We start from the raw sequence: 22623 nt of genomic DNA on the forward strand, positions 1-22623 counted from the left end.
GAATCCGTCATGTGATGCGGGTGTGGTGCTCGGCTCTGGTTCTCAGCAGCAGGCAGAACACCCGTGTCAGCCCTGGCCCCAGGACTCCATCCTGCATCCTACCCCCTTGGCCATGGCGAGTCAGCGCCTTGACTTTCTCTGCCAAGGGGGAGGCTCACGCCGATCTGTCAGACTCACTGCTGGAACAAAGAGGCCTCTTGCTAGAGATGAACCATCAAGCTCGGCAACTCTAGTTTATTGCCTTAGAAGAACTTCAGAGGAAGAAGCCATGTAAAAATAAAATCAGCTCTGAGCAGACTTTCAAGTGTTTATTATTTCATATTATGCCATGCCTTGCATGAAATGAGCACAAAGCCACATGCCTTCCTGGCCACGTGACTTACTCACAGGGCATGGCTGAGAAAGTGAGCTCTCCCAGACAGTCCCTTAGGGAGGGGAGAGGGATGGCAGGAAAAGGACAGGGAGGACGGGCAGGGGTAAATATTCACCTGTCTCTTCTCTACTCGGCGAGCAGTTGCTCATTCTAAAAACAGTAATGTGATTTAATGCAACTTCTGATTCACAGTCAAGGTCTTCATGATAAAGGAAAGGAGCTTTCTTAGAAGTGCTAGAGCCTGTTAATAAAAATGTGACTTTCAAATAGGTTTTTTATGGCCAAAAGAAAATGAAAAGAAAAGATACTGACCAACTCTATCTCCATGCCCATATCAAAGCACCCAGAAAGGATAAGTGCAAGATAAAACGAGGGCCCTCTTCTCCACCCAGTGAAAGGCGTCAAGCATGGAGTCCCAGAGAATCCTCCGCCTCCCAGGGCCAGGCCCTGGCAACATCAGGTCGGTGGGGCTGCATGCGAGCCCGCAGCCCGGTCCCGCTGCTCCTCGGGAGGGGCCTGCTTCCTCGCACCCTCTCCTGCATCTGGGATGAACAACCCGTGGAGGTCCAAGTGCAGCTCCACATCCACATAGGCACGAGCCAGCTCCGTGAAACTCTTGGCATCCAGAATAAGCAGAAAAGGAGGCTTTTGGGGGTTGGTAGAGACGATGGCTGATAAGATAACTCCTTTGGAGAAATAAAAACAGACGCTTGGTCAAAGTGCAGCCTGGAACCTCCTCCAACTGGAAGGGTATATTTCTCAGTCCGTCTCCTTGTCCTCTTTGAACTCATCTAATCCGAACAGGAGAGAAGTGCATTTGTTCCTCTGTGTGAGCAGAAGGGAGATGCCTGGGAACAGGGATCAGCTAGGCCAGTCCCTTGGGCTCTCTGAACCTCGGTCTCCTCATCCGGACAGTGGGATGACCCTAACTACCGTTGCAGCGTAGCCGAGGACCTCCTTCACGGTGGACGCTTTGTAAATTATTGCAGGTGTGGAAGAAGGGCTCTTTTCCCACTATTTAAAGGCCGATCACAGGGACTCGGCTTTCAGGGCTGCACTTCGGTTAATATGTGCCACTCAGCTGCACCCGGACACCTTGCACTCAGAGGGCATCTGAACGAGCCCATTCACCTCTTACATGTATGGCAACACTAATTCCCTTAGCCTCCTGCTCTAGCAACAAATATTTTCAGTACTCACTTTCAAGGGATAGACAGAAACTTCCAGCCTGGCGTGAGCACCTCGCAAATGCTCGATTCCTGCCGAGGTGTCTGTGCTGCAGAGCCACTGAAGTCAGACTGGCCGGGGTCAAAATCCTACCTCTGCAGGTCATGGTCTTGTGATCTGGGGCTGGCTCTCTCTCTCTGAGCCTCCCCTCAGTAAAGCGAAGACCATCAGACTTTCTGCCCTGACAGGACGTGTGGGGAGTACTCTCCCAGCCAAGGGGGGACGAACTCAGAGCCAGTGATACCAACATCCCACCTCAGAAAAGACGGGAACATGGGGCCCACAGCCTGACGGGCCCTGCCATGACCGACAGGAAGACAGGCTCCCTTCTCACCTGAAGGAAGAAACTGGCAGGCTCGGCGGGACACCCTCCCTCTCTGCAGGTGTAGGCAGCCCGTGACCTGCTGGGCTGGGTGGCGCCCCACACACAGTTCTAGATACCCTCCTCAGCATCCCCAGGGCTGTGGGCGGGGCACAATCAAGGAGGGAAAGGACCATCTGGTCATTTAGAAACCTATAAAAGATAGGTGGGCCACGGATGTCCATTTCTAGATGTTCCATGACAACAATATGTGCTTTTAAAGGTAGAGTTTTGGATCCAGCCATTGCAATGAATTTTAAAACCAAGATTCTATGTTCTGGAAGTGTTTTGTGTCACTCGGTGCTCCAAACACTGAGTGGACTTGATGCAGTATTTAATTTCATTTCACCCAAAGAGAGCTTTAACCCCTGGAGGTTACCTCGAAGCCCTGAGAATATCTTGTCTCATGGGAGAATCTTTATTTACCTGGGCCTGGGGCCATGCCAGGTAATCTATCCTCACAATGTGACTTATGGTGAGGCCTTGGGCCACACAGTGTCACCTTGACCTCAAGAGGGAGGTCAAGCCACAAAGGCGGCCAGCCACGTCCACATGACCCAGCCCCAGTGAGAATGCTGGGTACCAGGGCTCCGGTGAGCATCCGTGATCGGCAATATCCCACGCGTGCTCTCACACGTCGTCATCAGAAGTCAGTACTATCCGTCACTCCACTGGGAGGGGACAACTGGAGGCTCTGGGCCTGGCCCCTCCTGGACCCTGCCCTGTGCTTTGCTTCCCTTTGCTGATTTTAATCTTTCCGGGCAGGAACCCATAACCACAACTATAGCAGCGTTTATGGGTGCTGCCGTGAGCCCCTGAGCTAGGGTGAAGGGGGTCTTTGGGACTTCCTGGCAGCTCTGACTCCAACAGACTAGACCCCAAAGCGGGACTTGCTCGGTGTGGGGGGGGGCAGCTGCCCTTCCATGATGTCTGTGCTTCAGGAGAGGCAGCCACGTGCGGCCAGGGGCTCGCTGTCGCCCGCTCTTACCGTCATCCTCATCCTTGGCATCTGGCGCAGGCACAAACAGGGGCTCCGCCGGCCAGCAGCCTTCTTCCTCCCACTTAAAGGACGACTTTGTGAGGATGTCGTACTTTATTATCTGTGCATCCAAGGAGGAGAAACACAGGTGTAAGTGTCTAAGAGCGTGTGAATCCCTGTGGTGGGAAGGCCCACGTGGAGGGGAGCTCAAGCTCCTCAAGGCAGACTTTTTTTTTTTTGGAGAGGTTTTTGCTATAGGGCACATGTGCTCACCAGAAAGACAGAGAGAGACATAGAGACAGAAAGCGAGGAATCACCCCCCAGGGGGGATGGCCACGCCGTAATCCCTTCTCCTCCATTCTCCTCTCGGGATCTTGGGCATGTAAGCACACGTGCCCAGCGTGAGTTTAAGCCACCGGGTCCAGGACTCGAACCATGGTCGACTACATGGGAGTCCAGTGACATAGCCATTATGCTAACTGCTGGTCCCGCCCACATTATTTTTAAGCCTCCAGGTCTGGGACTTGAACTATAGTTGGCCATGTGGGAATCCAGCACCTTAACCACCATGCCACCGACTGGCCTCAGTACTATAATTCTTTTAAAGTTTATTTCTTCCATGAGCAAGAAAGAGAGAAAGGGAAGGTAGAGACAGCACCCCAAAAGGGTCCCAATGTCCCAATGCACCCCTAGCTTTTGGTCAGCTCCAGATCACACACATCCAGTATACTCAAGAAACTCCTCAGATTCGAACCAGCAACCTTCCCCTGTGGGGCTGCCTAGCAGAGTGTCACATTTTCCTGCAGCACCACCATCCAGCCCCATATTTCAATTTTTATTAAAATTGTACTAAATAAAATAATGTATTCAGTGTAAACATTTAAAGAATAATGGGACCAGCAGTTAGTGTAATGGCTGTGTTGCTAGAATCCCATGGAGTTGACCACAGTTCAAGTCCTGACCCGGTGGCTTAAACTCACGCCGGGCGCGTGTGCGTGCATGCCCAAGATCACCGAGAGGAGAATGGGGGAGAAGGCATGGCCATCCCCCCTGGGGGGTGATTTCTTGTTTTCTGTCTCTCTGTCTCTGTCTCTGTCTGGCCAGCGCACACGTCCTATAGCAAAAACCTCTCCAAAAAAAGAAAACAAACAAACAAAAAGAAGAAGGATGCAATTCCTTTGTTGCTTTAAAAGTGCAAGTGCCTGACCTCCCCTGATCTCTCGGGGCCATTTCCCTTCGGGGTTAGGATTAGTGAGGAGTGGCATGGGGTGTGTGTGTGGGAACCTTGTTTTTGGCCTTGTGTATTTCTGCACTGTTGGCTTTTTTTTTTTTTTTTAATCTTCCCATTTTAGTATTTAAAAATAAAAATGTTAAGGAAAAGTGATGTTTGTATAGCACTTAGCACAGTGCCCAGGACTCAGTAAGTTCTTTGACAAATAGTAGCTTGAAAAAAGCCAAAATACACCCTCCACGTTTCGGCTGAGCCCTACCTGTTTGAGAGGGTGAGTTGAAGTGCAGGGGTCAGGACCCCTGCTGCCTCGCTCCTCCTCAGCGCCTACCACAGTGTAGCCCAGAGCTGGCGTCAGTCAGCATGGACTCCATAAAGCACCCAGTGACCGAGTTCCAGCCGTGACCCCTTGCGTGTACTTCGGCCCAGTAGGCAGGACTCCCTCTCCTGGACGGGCCACCACTAACTTCAAATTTATTTTGTCTCAAACTGACCTCCCTCCTGATCACCTCTTTTCTGATCACGGTCACTCAGTGCGGACAGCTGTGCTCGCTGGGAGGCCAGGCAGCCCTCGGTCACACCGGAATCAGTACCTTGGTCGGGACTGGGCTCCACTGCACTTCAGCTGCAAAGACGTATCGGTACTGCTTCCCGTTGTGAGCGTAGTTGATCCGAGGCAGCTCCAAGCCTAGGAAGAAACGAGATGGCCGATGAAGGCCCTGTCACCAGGGGCTGGGGGCATCCCCCCTCATGCCAGGCTGAGCATTGTTACCCCAGAAACAGTTCTCAGCCAGGATCCCCAAACTTGACTCAGACCCTGTATGGGATCAGAGGTGGCCAAGGGCAGGGAAGGGCGCGTCTCATAATTACCCGGCTCTATTAGAAGGTTCGGGACCGTGTACTATAGACCCAGGTTTCTAAGTGTATAAACATCTTTAATTACCCAAGATAAGAATCAAATAGATTGCAGGAGTAAAATCAGAGGCTACTGCAATTTCTTTTTAAGTACTGATGGATGTGTGTGTGTGTATGTGTGCACGTGTGTGGGTGTGGAGAGAAACTGGAAGCCAGGGAAAGTAGTACCAATGGGAATAGTTAAATAAACCTGGCGAATTCCGAAGTAACAGTAGGTAAAAACGGTGCTGGAGAGCAACTTTAATAGCATGGGTACATGCCCATGCCGTGAGGGTAAGTGTATGAGCCTGTGGAATTATCTCCCCTGCTACGAATGAAATAGTACAGCGCTTACGACTACCTTACACTTTGCAATCTCCATTGTAGATTCTAATGTCTCACTGGGGATCTTTGCATTATGCCTATTACTTTCATTGTCCAAAACAGACATTTAAAGAGGCCAGCAGGTGGCATGGTGGTTAAGGCACTGGATCCCACATGGCTGACCCTGGTTCGAGTTGTGGACCTGGCAACTTGAAAATCACACTGAGTGCATGTTATGTGTGCCCAAAATCCCCAGAGGAAAATAGAAGGGATTGCGGCGTGGCGATCCCCCCAGGGGAGGGGGTGATCTCTCCCTCTCCCTCTCCCTCTCTCTGTCTCTCTCTCTCTAGCAAGCACACATACCCTATATCAAAACCCTAAAAAATTTTTTCTTTTAGATTTCATAAATAAATTTATATATATTTATATTTGTCTTTTTGGTCTGAATGTCTGTGTCTGAATACTGAATAAGAAGGAAGGTCTCCTTCTTATAACTAGTCGAGGTGGCTCAAGCCAGCTGCTGGTGAAAACACAACGTCCAGAGTCAGACATGCCCTCCACAGGAAGGCCTCGTGGGAAGGACCCTGAGGACTTCGTGCCTATCAGGCTCAGTGGGGACACGGAGGGAAGGGACTGCTGAGATGGGAAGGAGAAGGCAGTCCTACTACGGAGCCATCATGGAACTAACTTCCAAGGGACAGGTCGAGACCAACATGCGGAGGAGGGATCACTCACATGGATAAGAATGGAGGTGGAGAAGCATTTTTGAAATCCACCCTCTTTGCAAAGAGATGCTCCTGGCCCCTCTGAAACCTGGTCTGGTAAACCCCTGATCCCTGCCCCACGAACGGCCCACCATACTCACTTGTGAAGAGGTTCGCCTGGAAATTCTGCATGCAAGTAAAAGTCACGTTCTTCAAGAATCTTCAGTGTATGGGGAGATACTCAGGCTACATTTACTGAGTGAAAGACACGGTTCTAGAACATTCTAGATGGTATGGTGCTGCATTCTGGGAAAGTGTAAATGCAGAGGCTGAGGGCCGTGGAGTGTGAAAGCCCAGGCTCAGACCCTGCCCAGCTGCCTGCCTTTTGGCTAGTTTAGGCTTGCTCTCCTTAGCTCTAAAAAGAAAATCGGAAGTAGTAACATATCTGAGTTGTTTAACGTCGGCCCCTGTTTGCTAGACTCTCACTACAGGCCAGGCCCCAAGCTAAGCCCGTAATGTGCTTGGACCCCTCTAATGTCGGTGAGGACAGGATAGACTGCGGGATGAAATGAGAGGGGTTTGGGGAGCTGCTAAGGAGGGCCCAGCATGTGCCTCAAACCCCACACACGAAGGAAGGCCAGATGGGAATCCCAAAGGGCCATGACGGTGGAGGATTACAGGCGACTTGTCTGTCACGCTCTGCAGCTTTGCACCATAAATATGAACGAGCTTCTCATGAGGAGACAGAAAGGGACTGTGAGGTTCTAAGCCTCTGTCTCCCGTGTCATGTGGTGGGTGAGTGGGCACGGAAGCTGCTGATACAGGAATCGGGACCACGTTCTAGGAATTCATTTCTGAGGCGCCACACAGAACTACCTGTAGGGTCTGGGGGATGCTATCTGCAGAAGGGGAGTCTCAGAGCAGCTCTGAGGCGGTCCTGGGAGAGTCTCTGGGATGGTGCCTGAGGCTGGCGGGCATGGCCACCTGAGCAAGGTGCTGGCTTAACACTGCGCCCTTCAGTTGAGGGTCCGTGGGCGAGCTGCTGTTCGTTCTATGTGCTTGGGTGTGGGACACAGACCCTGCGATGCCGGGCTGTGTGTCATGTGCTGCAGTACAGAAACACGGAGGCCTCGTGGCTTATATTCTAGGGTGAGGACTCTCGGCTGGGCACAGTGTCCCCACAGGACAGCGGCAATGTCTGGAGCTTCTTTGGTTCTAATTCTGGGTAAGGGATGCTCTGACATCGAGGCCAGGGATGTGGTGAAGACCCTCCAGTGCCAGAACAGTCTCCACCAGTGAGAACGACCTGGCCCCATTGTCACTAGCACCTGCGTGGGAAGCCCTGCTCCTGCAGGGTGAGACTCCTACTCTAGGAGTAGCTCATTCTGTGAGTAGCTCAAGGTCTCTCAGGCCTGACGATGCCTGCTTTGCAAGGTACCATGAACACACAGTGGTAGAAATTCAAGTGAATTGTGTCTGGTCAATGAACCAGTATTCACTCAGTAAGCTGCAGCATTTGCAGAAGGCAACTGTGAAAGTCGTCTGGTCCAACAACCACCAGTGCCTCCCTTCGAGGTGTTTGAAAATATAAGGGACTTCAGAATCCATGGAAAAACGAAATCCGGATATGAGTTTATGCTGGTGCAAAAACAAAACAAAACAAAACAAAACAAAACAAAACAAAAAGGAAAAAAAACAAACAAAAAAAACCAGAACTGAAATCCATTATATGCCTTTGCCATGAGTTTTTTTTAAAACATCTCATATATGAAAGAGAAACAGGCCCACATGCTCTTCCCTGGAACATTCCAAGACAAGAGCCTTTCCTCTTAGTCCACTGCCATGTATCAGAGGGACATGGTAGACAAAGAGCCCTTGGGAGTCTCCATGAAAATCTGTCCCGTCCCAAAACACAGGGGTAGAGAAAGCATCTTACCTTCACAAAGCAATTCTGGCTGACAGTAGACTTGACCATCTTTTTCTTTCAGGGCTGTTGCTGTGGTAGATGCCACTTTGATTAAATTTGAGCCCTCTTCTGCATTCTGAAAAGAATTTGTTTTGAGAAAAAGGAGGAAAACTTGTTATTTAGAGCCAATTTTGCTTCATTGTATGTAAAAAGGAGGAAAACTTGTTATTTAGAGCCAAATTTGCTTCATTATATACATTTATTTTATTTTATTAAGAATTATTTAATCTTATTTATTCATTCATATTTTATTTTATTTTTTAAAGACACTTGATAGAGAGAGAGAACAAAGGAAAGTGAGAAGGCAAGACACCAGCTCTGGGACTTGCTGGTCATGTGGGAGTGTCCAGTACCTTAACTACCATGTCACTGCTGGTCCCCCCACTATATACATTTTAAAAAATGTATTGGGGGCCAGCAGGTGGCTTGTGTTAAGGCATTAGACTCCCACATGGCCAACCATGGACCTAGAGACTTGCTTTCTCACTTTTCCTCTCTCTCTCACTCTGTTGCATGTGTGTGCCCCATAGCAAAATTAAAATAATAATAATAATAAATAAAAGCAAATAAATAACTCTTTGAAAAAGGTGCTTTGGTGTGTGTTCTCCTGTTTGGGCTCCTGCTAACCACAGGAATCAGCTATCCAGTTGTTTCTCTTAGTTAAAAAAATAAATACATAATGAGGGTTGACCATTGGAAGTGGCTCCCCTCGGGTCACGTGGCTGACGGGTGGTAGAATCAGACCTCTGGTAGAACCTGTGCCCCTTTTTCCTTATTCTGGGCTGCCTTATCCCTCACAGGGAAAAGTGATGTGCTTACGAGAGTCAGTTCTCACTTTTTAATACTGGATGATTCACAGGTAAACGGCCGCATCAGTCATTAAAGGATGTTTCTAAAGAGCTTGCCATAACATGGGAAATGCTTAGCTGTAGCACTGAGTGAAAAAGGCATCAGAACTAATTATAAATGCAGCCTGAGCTCAAAAATTTCACCAAAAGAGGCTGGGAGAAGATGCAAATATTAACAAAACATCAGATGGTAGGATTATGGGGGACTTGAATTTCTTTTCCTGTGTGTCTGTATTTTCAGTATTTTCTCCAGTGAAAATGTCTCACTGCTGAAATGGAAATTACATGCAATAGAAATGATTTGGGTGAAAAGCACCTTTTTGGGTCTCGAGTTACAACTAGTCTTTGCTCTGTTCAGTACCTTGCCCTCATCCTTATAACCTAGGAGAGGGATCTGACATAGTTATTATTGGACATCTACGACTCCCACTGTCTCTGTCTTCCAGTGGCGGAACCTGCAGCAAGCTATGTAGCCCCGCTGCAGCTGGGTTTCCTAGGTGTGCAATGAGGGTGATAACACAGACACATAAAAGTGCTGCGCAGATCAGATGAGATTACCCCTGCAAATGGTCCCCAAGGCCCAGGTGCTCTACAACTGCTCTGTTTGAAGATGAGGTTGTTATTGTTACATTGTTATTATTTAAAAAAAATTTTTTTAGAGGTTTTTGCTATAGGGCGTGCACAGTCGCCAGAAAGACAGAGAAAGACAGAGAGACAGAAAGTGAGAGATCATCCCCCAGGGGGGATGACCATGCCACGATCCCTTCTCCTCTATTCTCCTCTTGGGATCTTGGGCACGCACTCACACCTGGCATGAGTTTAAGTCACCAGGTCCGGGACTCAAACCATGGTCGACTACCTGGGAATCCAGTGACATAGCCATTACGCCAACTGCTGGTCCCACATTGTTATTATTTTTAATCTGTTGTAGGTTGCATGTGCTCACTGGAGAGACAGAGGGAGAGGGAGTAGGGGGAGTAAGAACCACGCCCCCTCCATGGGAGATGTTCATGCTGCAATCCCTCCTCCTCCATTTTCCTCTTAGGATGTTGGGACTGTGTACACACACACCCAGAGTGTTTTTTAAGCCACTAGGTCTGGGACTCGAACTACACAGTCAGCCACATGGGATTTAGTTACCTTAGCCACCAACACTAGTAGCTTTTGTAATTAAAGCCAACCATTTTTTAATGATGGCAGCAGTTTTTCTAGGAAAGGGGAAAGTTTCTTGCATCCCAAAGGCTGTGAGAATCCTTAGAAATTTATTTTGCTTGCTTTTTGTGTCCTTCAAGATTCCTTAGTTCAGTCCTTTAATTTATAGAAGAGGAAAGTGAGGCCCAGAGAAGAAAAGTGTCCAGAGTCACGCGGAGAGGTGGAGCCTGGCTCAGGCCTCACACTGTGGTACTTCTGCCCCGAAGCAAGAGCACTGCAAGCAGAGGGCACGTGGGTGCAGAGGCCCGAGCTGAGCTGGCGTCAGTACTGGAGTCTCAGCTCGCAGAGCCCTCCCCTAACAGGTCGCCCTGAATCTGCAGTCTCTGAGGCAAGAGTCCCAAGCTGTCGCCCTCTCCTTGACGGAGCTGCTTCCTCTCCTACCTCTTCTTTTCTTTAATGTCTGCTATAGGATGCATGTGCTCGCTGGAGCGAGACACAGAGAGAGAGAGAGAGAGAGAGAGAGAGAGGGAAGGTGGGAAAGCACCCCCCAGGGGAGAGGGCCACTCAGGATCCCTTCTCCTCTGAGGATCTGGAGTGTGCATGTACACGTGCCCAGTGTGTTTTCCAAGCCCCGAGGTCCAGGACTCAAACTGTGCCATTGGCTATTGGGATCCAGCTGCCTTCACGACCGTGGTACCCGCAGCTGGCCCACTGCCTCTGTCTCTCATGCTTCTGTGTCCCATGAAGGCACGGACCAGGTTTTGTCCAGTGAATGGCATTTGGTGGCCAGGAAATGACTGCTGAAAGCATGAGTGGATGGCCGACTTGTCAGCTTTTCCTCCTGCCACCTCGAGGTAAGACAGGTGGTGCGGGGAGCGGGGTGTAAGAATGAAGCGAGAGTAGGTGGCCTAGTGGTTAAGGCGCTGGACACTCCCACATGGCCAACCATAGCTGGAGTCCCAAACATGGTGGCTTGCTTTCTCACCCCACACCCCCACCCTGGCTCTCTTTGGTTAAATTAAAAATAATAATAATAATAATAAGTGAATGAATAAATAAAATTAAATAAATAATTCTTAAAAAAAAATAAAGAATGAAGCAAGAGGAAGCATGAGGACAGAGCGCCGGTGCAGGGCAACCATGGCGTTCTACAAACTGGAGCTCTCCACTGGAGCTCTGAGGGCTTCCTCGGGCGGACCGGTACCTCGCTGGGCACATGACAGCAGCAGGCCCTTGGGCAGGTCCCGGCCCTGATTCTCAAAACGCCAGCCTGAAACTGGTCAGACTGGTTGAGGGATGAACTAAATTTTCCATGCACCGCAGCAAGGCCATGACGCTGCCGCTTTCTGTAGGCAGCGCACTCAGGTCGGGGTGGGAGCGGCTTCCCAGACAGAGCTCAGCACAGTCCTGCTGTTTGCTTGGAAATCCCTGCACTTGGGGAAACTCCTGCGAGAGGCAGTGACTTGATTGTCCCCCCCCCTTCCCCCCACGGCTGATACTGCCATGATGTTCTGGGCTGGTGGAGTGCGACTGATTCTCAGTGTGAAAGTGAGCAGACCCCTGCCTCACTGAACCTGCTTCCTAATCTGTAAACTGGGGGTGGCGATCTGTAACCTTCGGACTTGTGCTGCATGTAAGCGAGGCCTAGGTAAGCCCTAAGCCTCTGTCTGGGGCTATGGTCAGGACGTAGTTAAACGACAGCCATGAAAACACCTGTGGGGCAGGCACGCCCTAGTTGGTGCCTTGGAGCCAGACAGACACACATTCAGGTCCCAACGCAAATCTCGGGACTACATCTGAGACGTTGGGGGGATGCCCGGTTACTCTCTCTCATCCTCAAACACAGGGAAACGAAAGCTCAGGGGGTGTCATGTGGGTTAGGAAAGCATTTAACAGTACCTAAGATCTGCAGGACCTGGGACGGGAGGACAGACGGAGGCCCGTTCGCCCTACCTAAGTACATTGAGCCAACTCAGAAAAATAACATCTCTCTCCCTACTTTGACTTATAGCAGGGAATCTTCAAAAAGTTCTTGAGAGCTGACACTGCAGCCTAGCGGCTAGGAGAAGTGGATCCCACATGGCCGACCGCAGTTCGAATTCTGGCCCCAGCAGCTTGAGAACATGCTGGGTGCGTGTGCATGCTCAAAAACCAAAGGAGGGAGAAATGGAAGAAAAGGGATTGCTGTGTGACCACCCCTCATTGTGGGGTGCTTCCTCCCATTCTCTGTCTCTCTCTGGAGAGCATGCACAGCCTCGGACAGTTAACAGCCACCAAAAACAATAACAAAGAATTTTGGAATATGTGTATTATGAAAAAAAAAAAAAGCTACGCATAGATTTCATTTTTCTCCTGCATCAAAATAAACTCATACTTTATTTTCTCCCACGACTCTTTGAAGCCCCTGGCAGACCTTCCTGATGTTGTGGAGCTGCACTGCCTGTGTGGTGACCACTGGCTATACGTGGCTACTTTTATTTACTTATTTATCTAGAGAGATTTTTTGCTCTAGGGCATGTGTGCTCACTGGAGAGACAGAGAGAGAGAGAATGAGAAATCACCCTCCCAGGGGAATGACCATACCATCCCTTCATCTCTATTCTCAAGATTCTGGGCACCCATGAGCACGCACCCAGTGTGAGTTTCAAGCTGCCAGGTCCAGGACTATGCCACCTGCTGATCCCTAAATTTAATTCTAAATTAAAATTTGAAAATATCAAGTAAAATGAAAAGTTCAGTGCCTTGTCTACACTAGCCTCATTTCAAGCGCCAGCAGCCCTCGACGTCGGGAGCTACTGTGCAGAGAGGTTGTTCCAGCTCCATGGCAGGCTCTACCGCACAGTGCCAGCCCGGGAGGGAGTGTGGATGTGGAGTTCTGGGGCTCCGTGGAGTTCCAGTCTGGAATAAGGTGGCCTACTGAGAGCTAATCTCTGGGCTTGGCTTCCTCCCTCCAACCCGGTTCTGTCCTTCATGGATGTCCCAGCTGGCACAGCCCAGCCGACGCCAGGCCTGGCAGGCCCTGGAAGCAAGCCTGGGCCATTTGGGCAGGGAATTGTAGGATCCCAGGAGTCTAGAGTATGGCTGGGGGGAGAAAAGTGAGCCCGGCGCCTTGACCCCGTGAACTCCTTGCCTGCAGAGCAGGGGTCTGACTAGAGACAGAAAGGCCAGATCAGGGCTCCCGAAGATGCCAAGCCCAGAGCAGGGTCCCTCTTGCCAGGGCCTGCGAGCAGAGAAGCTCCTTACGGGAGTCTGGTGCTTAGCGAGCTCTCTATAAACGGTGGCTTCCTTTATTACTGCATCTCTGTTTCGCATTAGGAGACAAAAATCAAATCCACCTCTCGTTCAGGTCCAAAATGCCTCCTCCCTGAAGGTCCCTGACGTGTGATGACAAATGCTCATGGCCCCACCTCCCAGGCAGTGCTGAGGCCCTTTGGGACAGGGTGGGGCAGCTGTCCCACTGTCTGAACATGCCCACGGCCCTCCCAGCACTCCTCCTGCTGCCGAGTCCCGCCTTAGCCACCCCTGCACCGCCCCAGACACAGGCTGAGCGTGCCAAGAGGCCCTGCTGCCCCACTTTCTCATGACCCCAACTGGCCCAAAGAGCAGCCAGGGCGGCCGGAGGTCCCAGACGTGTAAACGCATTCACTCGCTCACTCCACACGGAGAGTGCATTCTACCTGGGACGTCTTCCAGGGGCTAAAGAGACCTGTGCCCTTCTGCAGGCCTGCTCCTCACCCCCTCATTCATTTCCTGAGCATCTGCGTTCAGGGAGTGCCCTGAGCGACAGCCCCTGTGACGCCCCAGGGGTGAACTGCAGCTCAGACAGAGGCGCCTGCCCTCTCAGAGCCTAACTTCACAGGAGGAGGGGACCCAACCAGTTTGCTGTGCCCAGGGTAACGAGGAGCCATGGGGTGCCACGGAGCGCAGAGTTCACCTGAGGGAAGTGGTGATGCCGCCCCGGATGCTGAGGTCCTCTGTCCTGGCTACACCCCAGCACCCCTGGGGGAGGGCTCAGACCACACCCAGGACAGGCCCCATGCCTGGGGGTGGTCTGACCTCACTGATCTGAGCTCAGGCCAGGCCTGGCGTGGCCTCAAAGCACTCCAGGTGGTCCCGATGTGCAGCCAGGGGACCAGGAGGTGTGACATAGACAGGACAGTGTCACAGACAGAGAGGACCTGAAGGACAACGAGAAAGGGCGGCATCTTCCCGAGGGGCGTCTCCGACCGCCTGTGGCCGGGATGGAGCCTGGCCGCTCCCAGGGTGGATCTGGGCAGGGAAGGCCAGTCTCCTGCTTGACTTTCTGATTTCAGTCTACAGGCCAAGCAACTTGAAAGTGAAGTAAAAAGACATTTTTAAGGGACAGTAAATAGCAATTACAGAGCTTGGCCAAAGCTACCCATCCCTGGGCTTGTTCTCTGCTAGTTTCAAAGCAGCAGATGGCTCACACACGACAGCTTTTAAAACATACGTGCGAACGCTCTCAGCTTAGTTCTAAGGATGCAAACCATTGCCCCAGTGTGATAAAAGGTTATAAAATCCCGCGGCGTGCTGGTGGAGGTGGGGGATGTGCTCCTCTCTGGGAAGCATCCCTGGGCTGAAGTAGCCACCTGTGTGCTTGTGACCCTCCAACACACACACACACACACATGCGCGCTTCCTGCAACCAGGAGACTCCATGAAAAACTCAGTGTGTTTCCCAGAACGAGGGTGCAGAGGCTGGGGTGGAGGGTCCCTGGATACCCTGTGCTCTGTCTCCCTGGCCACGTAAGGAGAATGCTAGTGCGTTTCTCTCTCCAACCCTTCTGACTACGTCCAAGGGAGCATCTTGGGCACCAAGACGTCTTTAGTACCTAAGACTTCTAAGACGTTCTTTTTTTTTGGAGAAGTTTTTGCTATAGGGCGCATGCGCTCGCCAGACAGACAGAGAGAGACATAGAGACAGAAATTGAGAAATCACCCCCTGGGGGGATGACCATGCCGCAATCCCTTCTCCTCTATTCTCCTCTCAGGATCTTGGGCACGCATGCACACATGCCTGGTGTGAGTTTAAGCCACCGGGTCCAGGACTCGAATCGACTACATGGAAGTCCAGCAACATAGCCATTACGCCACCTGCTGGTCCCGTCAGGGTTCAGTTTTTGAGGTGATCTATGCATGCCAGGAGCATGCGCACGTGCCTGGCTGTCTGAGAGGCTGGGTGGAGGATTGTGACGTGAGGCTATGTAGATGGTACTTTCTCTCTCTCTCTCTCTCGTGAAATAAACTAAAAAACCAACAAGAGTGAGTTGATGGAAATAAACCAAAAAATGATCTTGTGAACCTTAAACTGAGGTGGTACTGGGGACATGCTGGGGAGAGGAGGAGACACAGCTCGGAGGCAGACAGGCCTGGGTTCAGGCCTGCCTCCTTTGCTCGCTGGCGGGGCCCGACCTCTGCACTGAGCAGCCTGGCCATGAGGGTGGGAGGAGGTTACCTGGTATGGGGGGGGGGTCAGTTCTCCAGGCCTGCAGAGCCCTCAAGGGAGTCAGCCTGACCCACCCGGGGCTCCTTCCAGGTACAGCCGGGAGGGCAGCATTACTGCTCAGTGGGCACAGCTATGGGTTTAGGGACAGGCTGGGCAGGTCCCAGTTTGGTGCTGCCAGTCTGAGCTGTGTGATCTTGGGCCTGAGTCTCAGCGTTCTCGTCTGTGAGACAAGGCTGACATGGGGACCTCTCCCACGCCTGTTTGCCTCATTAAGTGAGGTAAGGAGAATAAGATGCTTAGCAAAGTACCTGGCACGTGGTGTGCACTGAGTAAACGGAGCCATCAAAATGGAATTGAATCGAATTTGGTTTCATTTAAGTTAATTAAGCCATGAAGTCAGTAAGTTCTGGAGCCAGAAGCCTCCGCCACCTCCTGTCAGGCCTGACCTTGGCAGCGTCACCCGAATGAGAACAACGTCCGGCCTGGCGGCCATTTTCTCTGTGACACAGAGCTGTCCAACTTCGGAGTATTGTGTACGAATCCTGCCACCGGCCTGTAGGCGAGGACAGGTGTTGTCAAAGAGCGTGTCCGGGGGAGGTATTTAAGTGTACCGACAGGTGAGAATAGCCATAAAAGGGAGTGGGGGCCTGGCTGGCTCCCACCTGGACAGTCCTTGAAAACATCGTGCCGGGTGAAAGAAGCCGGTCCTGGAAGACCACAGATCGTGTGATTCCGTGCACATAGCGCGTGTGGAGGGTGGGAATTTGGACGTTGCCTAGGGCGGGGAGAGGAAGGGATCAGGAGGTGACGGCTGAGGGTACAGGCTTTCTTTCTCAGTGAAATGGGACCCTGGGTCGGATCCTAGGTCCACTTAAACATGCCAGCTGCACCTGTGCACACCCTGGACCCTGGCTGGGAGGTTAGGGAAAGGATTAAAGAAGCAAGACTCTCCAAGGGTCCCTGTCTCCTCTCTCTTTCTCTGTCTCTCATGGAATAAATAAGTAAAAGAAACTTTATTATTAAAATTTGTTTTAGAGAGAGAGATTGTTGCTATAGGGCACAGAGAGACAGAAAGTGAGAATCACCCCAGGATGTGGGGAGATGGCCATGCTGCAATCCCTTCTCCTCCATTCTCCTCTTGGGATCTTGGGCATGCATGCACACATACCCAAATGTGAGTTTTAAGTCGCTGGGTCTGGGACTCGAACTACAATCGTCTATGTGGGAGTCCAGCGATGTAGCCATTACACCATCTGCTGGTCCCAAAGTAAGCTTCTTAAAAAAACAAAACAGGGCTGAACCTGTGGCACAACGGCTAAGCACTGCACACAGGGGGCTGAATCCCATGTGGCTGAACATGGTTTAAGCCCCGACTCCAGCAGCTCCGGGCACATGTGCATGCGTGTCCCGAATCCTGGTGGAGTGAAGAGAGGACAGGTACTGTGCTCCGGCCGCCCCCCCACCCCCTCTCTGATGAGCACATGCACTCTCTGGCATTACAAAAAAAAAAAGTGAGAAAGAGAAAACACAACCAAAACTATGTTCACAACATCATGTCCTTCAGTGAGGGGATGTGGTCTGAGAAATACGTTAGAAATATGTTAGACGATTCCATGGTTGTGTGAGCATCGCAGCCTGCCACACACCCAGGCTACACAGTGTGACGTTACAAGCGGCTGGCGTCTGCGCCCTCCGGCACCGTCTGACGGGTTAGGCAGTCTGTGACTCTCTGGGTGCACATGTGTGCAGGAGCTTCAAGGTTTATGGAAAATGCATCATGAAAAACTGAGTCATGACATTTATTTTGCACCATCATAAGCTCACTTTTTTTTTTTTTTTGGAAGAGGTTTTTCTATAGGGTGCATGTGCTCGACAGACAGACAGAGAGAGACAGAGAGATAGAAAGCGAGAAATCACCCCCCAGGGGGGATAGTCATGCCGCAATCCCTTCTCCTCCATTCTCCTCTCGGGATCTTGGGCACACACGCACATGCGTCCGGCATGAGTTTAAGCCACCGGGTCTGGGATTCGAACCGCGGTCGACTACATGGGAGTCTAGCGACATAGCCATTACGCTAACTGCTGGTCCCATAAACTCACTTTTTAGGTTGGTTTTTGTCTTTAGAACTTTGCCATAGAGTGCATACTACTTGCCAGAGAGAGGCAGGAGGGAAAGTGAGGAATCACCCTGAGAGGGAAGGCCACACTGCAGCCTTTCCCTTCCATTCTTTCTCGGGATTTTGGGAATGCATGCACATTTTCCAATCTGCTGGATCCGAGAGTTGAACTGTGGAGTCAGCCATGTGGGATCCAGCACCTTAACCACCATGCTACCTGCTGGCCCCCAATAAACTCATACTTTAATTCTGTTTTTATATGAACATTTTAAAAATACTCGTTTTTATAATACTCATATAAATACACACACATATAAAATGTAAGAGAGAAGCCTTACACATCCGTCTCAGATGATCATTTTTAGTTATGGGGCTTGTTTTTTCCTTCTTTCGTTTTCACTTCTCTATGTTTTCTGGTTTCTACATTGGACACAGATCACTTCCAGAAAGATGATGAAAAACTGTTTTCTATTTTTGCTTAAGAACAGTCAGGCCAAAGGATCAGCAGTTAGCATAATGGCTATGTCGCTGGACTCCCACATAGTCGACTGCGGTTCGAGTCCTGGACCTGGTGGCTTAAACTCACGCTGGGCATGTGTGCGTGTGTACCCAAGATCCCGAGAGGAGAATGGAGAAGGAATGGCGGCGTGGTCATCCCCCTTAGGGGGTGATTTCTTGCTTTCTATCTCTCTGTCTCTCTCTGTCTGTCTGGCAAGCGCACGCGCCCTATAGCAAAAACCTCTCCAAAAAAATGAACAGTCAGGCCGAGAGTCCCATGGTTTAGTGGTTAGGGGAACCAGGCCCCATATGGCCAATCTCCCAGTTTGAGCCCCAGTCCTGGCAGCTTGAAACACACACCAGACACATACAGTACGTGACTCAAACCCCGAATGGGATGGAGAAATGGAGGTGGTTGTGAGTTGCCACGTCCCAGCGGAGGTGCTTCCTCCCTCTCTCTGACCACGCCCCCGTGGTGGTGCTTCCTCCCTCTCTCTGCCTCTCTCTCTGGGAAGTGCATGTGCTCTCTGGAAATAAACATAAGCTCATCCTGGATCGTACTGCCAATCACACAAGTGTAAAGCAGCTCCCTGCCTGGGCTCGGGGCCTTGCACAGACTTAGGGGCCCTCGCTGGAGCCCTTACCTTGTCCACGCTGAGGGGCACTGCAAACCTCTTCAGGGCCGGGACCGAGGCGAGCTTGGCGCTTTCCTTGAAGTCCTGCTTCAGGCTGGCCATGTAGAAGAGCTGGTAGAGGCTGCTGTCCTCGTAGGCAACGACATCAAAGAGGATGCAGCCATCCTCCTCGTGCGCGTTGACGTGATGAAAGACCACCATGGCGTCCGTGTAGAACTTGCCTGGCACGGGCTTTCTGGTCCTCTGGTCGACGACGTGAATGTACGTCTGAAAGCAGCAGCCCCACAGGGTCAGCGCCCCAGTAGCCTGGCCCTGAGCGTCTCGGGGTGGGGTGAAGGCAGCCCTTCCAGGCACCGGCTCGTGACCAGGGGTGTCCCTGCGCACTGTGTGCTCTGGGGCACTCAGAAGGGGCAGTCAGGGAGCAGCACTCGGTAAACGGGAGTCACTGATCGTTGTGTCTCCGTGGTCACATCTTTAAGATGGAGAGGACAGAAGCTTTGCTGCCAGGGCCTCTGTGGCCACCAGGAGGATGGAGTCTGGGGAGGCTCCCTTTGTCCCATTGACTATGGCTCCATGAGTGGTAACACACCAGCTCTTAGCAATGACCAAGTCAGGGAACCTTCCAGGCTCTATCCAAGGCTGGAGCCCCTAACGTTTTCAAACCCATGTTCTTCTGGGTCTCCTCAACCACTGCAGAAGCTGCTCCTCACTTTCTCCTGTTTGCCCAGAGGTGCTTGTCACCTACGCACTGGCAGGTGCAGGTGGCATGACCCCAGTTCCAGCTAAGGAGCCCACCCACGAGGGCGTCTCAGCTCCCAGGGTCCTGACGCAGCTCTCTGGGTGTCTCCCCGGTAACTGGCCCCCTCTGCAGTGGAGATGCTGATGCAAGGGGGTGGGTTCTTTCTTTCCGGCCTAACTGCCTCCTTTGGAAAGGCAGGGCCCCCTCTGGGCAGTTCTCCCCACCTCCTGCAGCCTGGTTTGCTTCCTCCTCATCTCGCGCAGTCAGTTTTGCATGTTGAGAGGGAAGAACAGGAAGGCTTCAGTGGTAGGGTGTGGGGTCAGGATGAGGAGACGAAGATGGGGCGATTGCTTGAGGCCTTTCTCCCCCATGACCCCAACTCCTGGGCCAGCCACCTGGACTTTTCAGAATGCTCTCTTCCAAGTGTCCCACCCGACCATGTGGTTTCTAGCTCTTGTCACACTCTGGGGCCAGGGCATCCCCAGGGCCCTCAGTCCAGAGGCCTGGAGACCACTGCCCCTACATGGCGCGCTCCCAAGCTCCTGGGCCACACCTGGGGAGCTACTGCAGGGGCAAGCTTCCTGGTGGGTTCCTTGTGCATCCCACAGGTGTCCCCTGAGCACCGACTACATCAGGCACTTTGAGAACTGGAGTGAACAGATGACACTAAGCCCCTGCTTTCATGGCGTTCATCTGCTGGGGGTGGTGAGGCCAACAGTCAATCTCAGGACCAGTCATGTCAGGGCCATGGGTGCTCCTGAGGAAAATGAGGCAGGAGCGGGTGAAGAAGCCCTGGTGGGGCCTACCGCACACAGGGCCACCAAGGAGGGCCCCAGAGTTCAGGGACCTTGAGCCGAGGCCCAGATCATTGAGGGAGGAGGCCCTCTGGGTGGAGAGCACAGAAAACGCAGAAGCCCTGAGGCAGGAACCTGGCCTTGAGGTCCAGGAGGAGGCGTGGGGAGAGCAGGAAGTGGGACGGTGGGACGAGGGCGTGCAGCCCCTCGAGGCTGGCGAACGAAGCCTTTGGCTCTTACTCGGAGGAAGGTGGGAACTCTCTAGAACATTCTGAGCAGAGGAGAGACTTCAACCACTTCAGTCTCCTCTCTGAGAAGAGAGAAGATTGGCCTTAAAGAAAGTGGCCAGCCACAGGTGGGGCAAATATTTGTACATGTATGTAAAAGTGTATGCAGTGAACAGAAGTGGGGTCGAAGGATGTCAAAAGGACAGTGGCTCCCTCCAGGGAAGGGGCAGACAGGGAGGAGGGGGAGAGAGGCGGCGAGCAGGGGGGTGGCAAGGGGACTCCTATGGGATGCCTATGTCTGTGTCCTTTTAAATAGACAGCACTGGAAGTTACTTAGTGTTTTTCAAAAGTAAATTAACACAAGTAAGTAAATCTACACACATGCACACATATATTCATACATACCCATGCACACACCTGCACATACATACACATGTTTGCACATGCATGCACACATGGAGCCTGAACTGAAGGAGGCGTTCTATCAGACCATCTGATGGGACAAATGCCCTGTCATTGTGATGTCTATGGAACCCCTGGCACCTTCCCTCACATCGCCAGGGCTCACAGAGAGGCAGAAGAGTTCTTGCCAATGGATGGTGGAGGCTGAGAGGAGCCCGGCCATCCCTTGGGACTAAGGACTTGGTCCCTTTGCTGCTGGGAGTGCGGGGACTGCCTTGCTGGTCCGAGGATGGTCTCCGTCCAGTGACTTAGTCACTCGGGGCTCTAAAGGCCCGGCCCCCTTGTCCTGCCTTGGGCCCACTCTGCAGGACCACCCATGCTTTGGAACCCTCTGAAAGCCCGGCAGATGCTTCCAGGGAGACTGCAGCGTCCTCCCCCAGCCCCGTCCCCCCCACGTCTGGCTTGTCTGCATCCTTCTTTTCAGCCTGCTTGCCTTCCTTCCTTCCATCCATCCCCTGCCCGCTAATCTCCCAACAGCATCTGCTCCTATGGTTGGGCTCCTCTCTGCAACCAGCCTCACCTTGTCCTCACTGTTGAAAGACAGGCAGGAGGCCCAGCTCACTCCCCGGACGTACGCGGTTGCCATCTTGAGAATGTCCAACCTGAAAGGCTGCTCCAGGAACACGACGTAGTTCTCGGTGATTCCGAAGCTGTGGTAGTAGCTCGGGGACAGGAGGGAGTGCGCAGGGATGGAGCAGAACACCTCTGTGTGCTTCAAGGGGCTCTTCCCCTTCTTCTTGGCCTCTAGGGGAAGGCAAGCCTTGGGAACCAATCATAGGCTCAGGCAGCCCCAGACGACACCAACACCACGGCCACCTGCTGCCTGGCACAGGTGCTAAAAGCAGCCTCGAAGTGAGAGCCCACAGCAGACTGGACGGAGGCTGACCAGAGCTGTGGCCGATGCGGGCACAGCGGCTGAGACCCACCCATCAGGCCTGCCTGGTGAGCCCCGGTTCTGCATTCTGAAAAGCACTGAACGGGAGGGAGACCTTGAGGCGGGAGCAGGCCACACTTTTGTACAGATGATCGTACCTGGAGCATGGTCATGCTCACCCCATCTGCCTCATCTGAGGCCATCTGCCTTGGTACGAGGTCACAGGAAGAGCCGAGCCTTATGACAGGGACCAGGTGGTCCCTGGAGCCTTAAATATCTACTCTCTGGCCCCTTTCCAGAGGATGCATGCTGCCCCCTGCTCTGGAGCAGCGCTCCGCAGATTTCGGGGTGGATAGGGGTCATCTGTGGGTCACAAGGAAGCATGGAGCTTCCCTGCATCCTAGGTGGGGCTGACACTCTGCACTTCTACGAGCCCCCAGGCACCGGCCGTTTCCAGACTTCACTCCGGTGTTCTGCTGGGAACCAACCTGCGGCGTGGGCTTCCCAGGGCTTCCACACATCCCTCTTGGCACTGCCTATTCCAACACACTTTGGGGTGGGACTCTGTCCCCACCACGATGAGTACCCTTACACGTATTGTGACCTCAGGTTAGAGTGGAGGAAGCCCACTTTACAGGTGGGGAACTGAGGCCTGGTGGAATGGTCTGGTGTTCTGGTCACAGTCACAGGGTAAGCCAAGCAAACGCAGTCCCTCAGGCTTCGCTTCCTCCTTGCCATTAGGGATCATAACACC

The 22623-nt window shown here is 52.2% G+C and overlaps 1 protein-coding gene across 1 annotated transcript in view; it reads right to left on the bottom strand.

The window, feature by feature from the left end:
- Positions 1–301: 301 nt before the first annotated feature.
- BCO1 (beta-carotene oxygenase 1) overlaps positions 302–22623 on the bottom strand; it is a 44652-nt gene continuing 22330 nt past the window's right edge. Inside the window, exons 6-11 of the mRNA XM_006152587.3 lie at positions 21516–21739; positions 18783–19040; positions 8027–8132; positions 4762–4856; positions 2950–3061; positions 302–1059 (exon numbers count right to left, since the gene is read on the bottom strand). Of these exons, the coding sequence (XP_006152649.1) occupies positions 830–1059; positions 2950–3061; positions 4762–4856; positions 8027–8132; positions 18783–19040; positions 21516–21739 (1025 nt within the window). The 3' untranslated portion in view covers positions 302–829. The remainder of the gene's footprint in view (positions 1060–2949; positions 3062–4761; positions 4857–8026; positions 8133–18782; positions 19041–21515; positions 21740–22623) is intronic.

Source organism: Tupaia chinensis, unplaced genomic scaffold, assembly GCF_000334495.1.
Source record: "Tupaia chinensis unplaced genomic scaffold, TupChi_1.0 Scaffold000355_1, whole genome shotgun sequence".
NCBI lineage: Eukaryota > Metazoa > Chordata > Mammalia > Scandentia > Tupaiidae > Tupaia > Tupaia belangeri.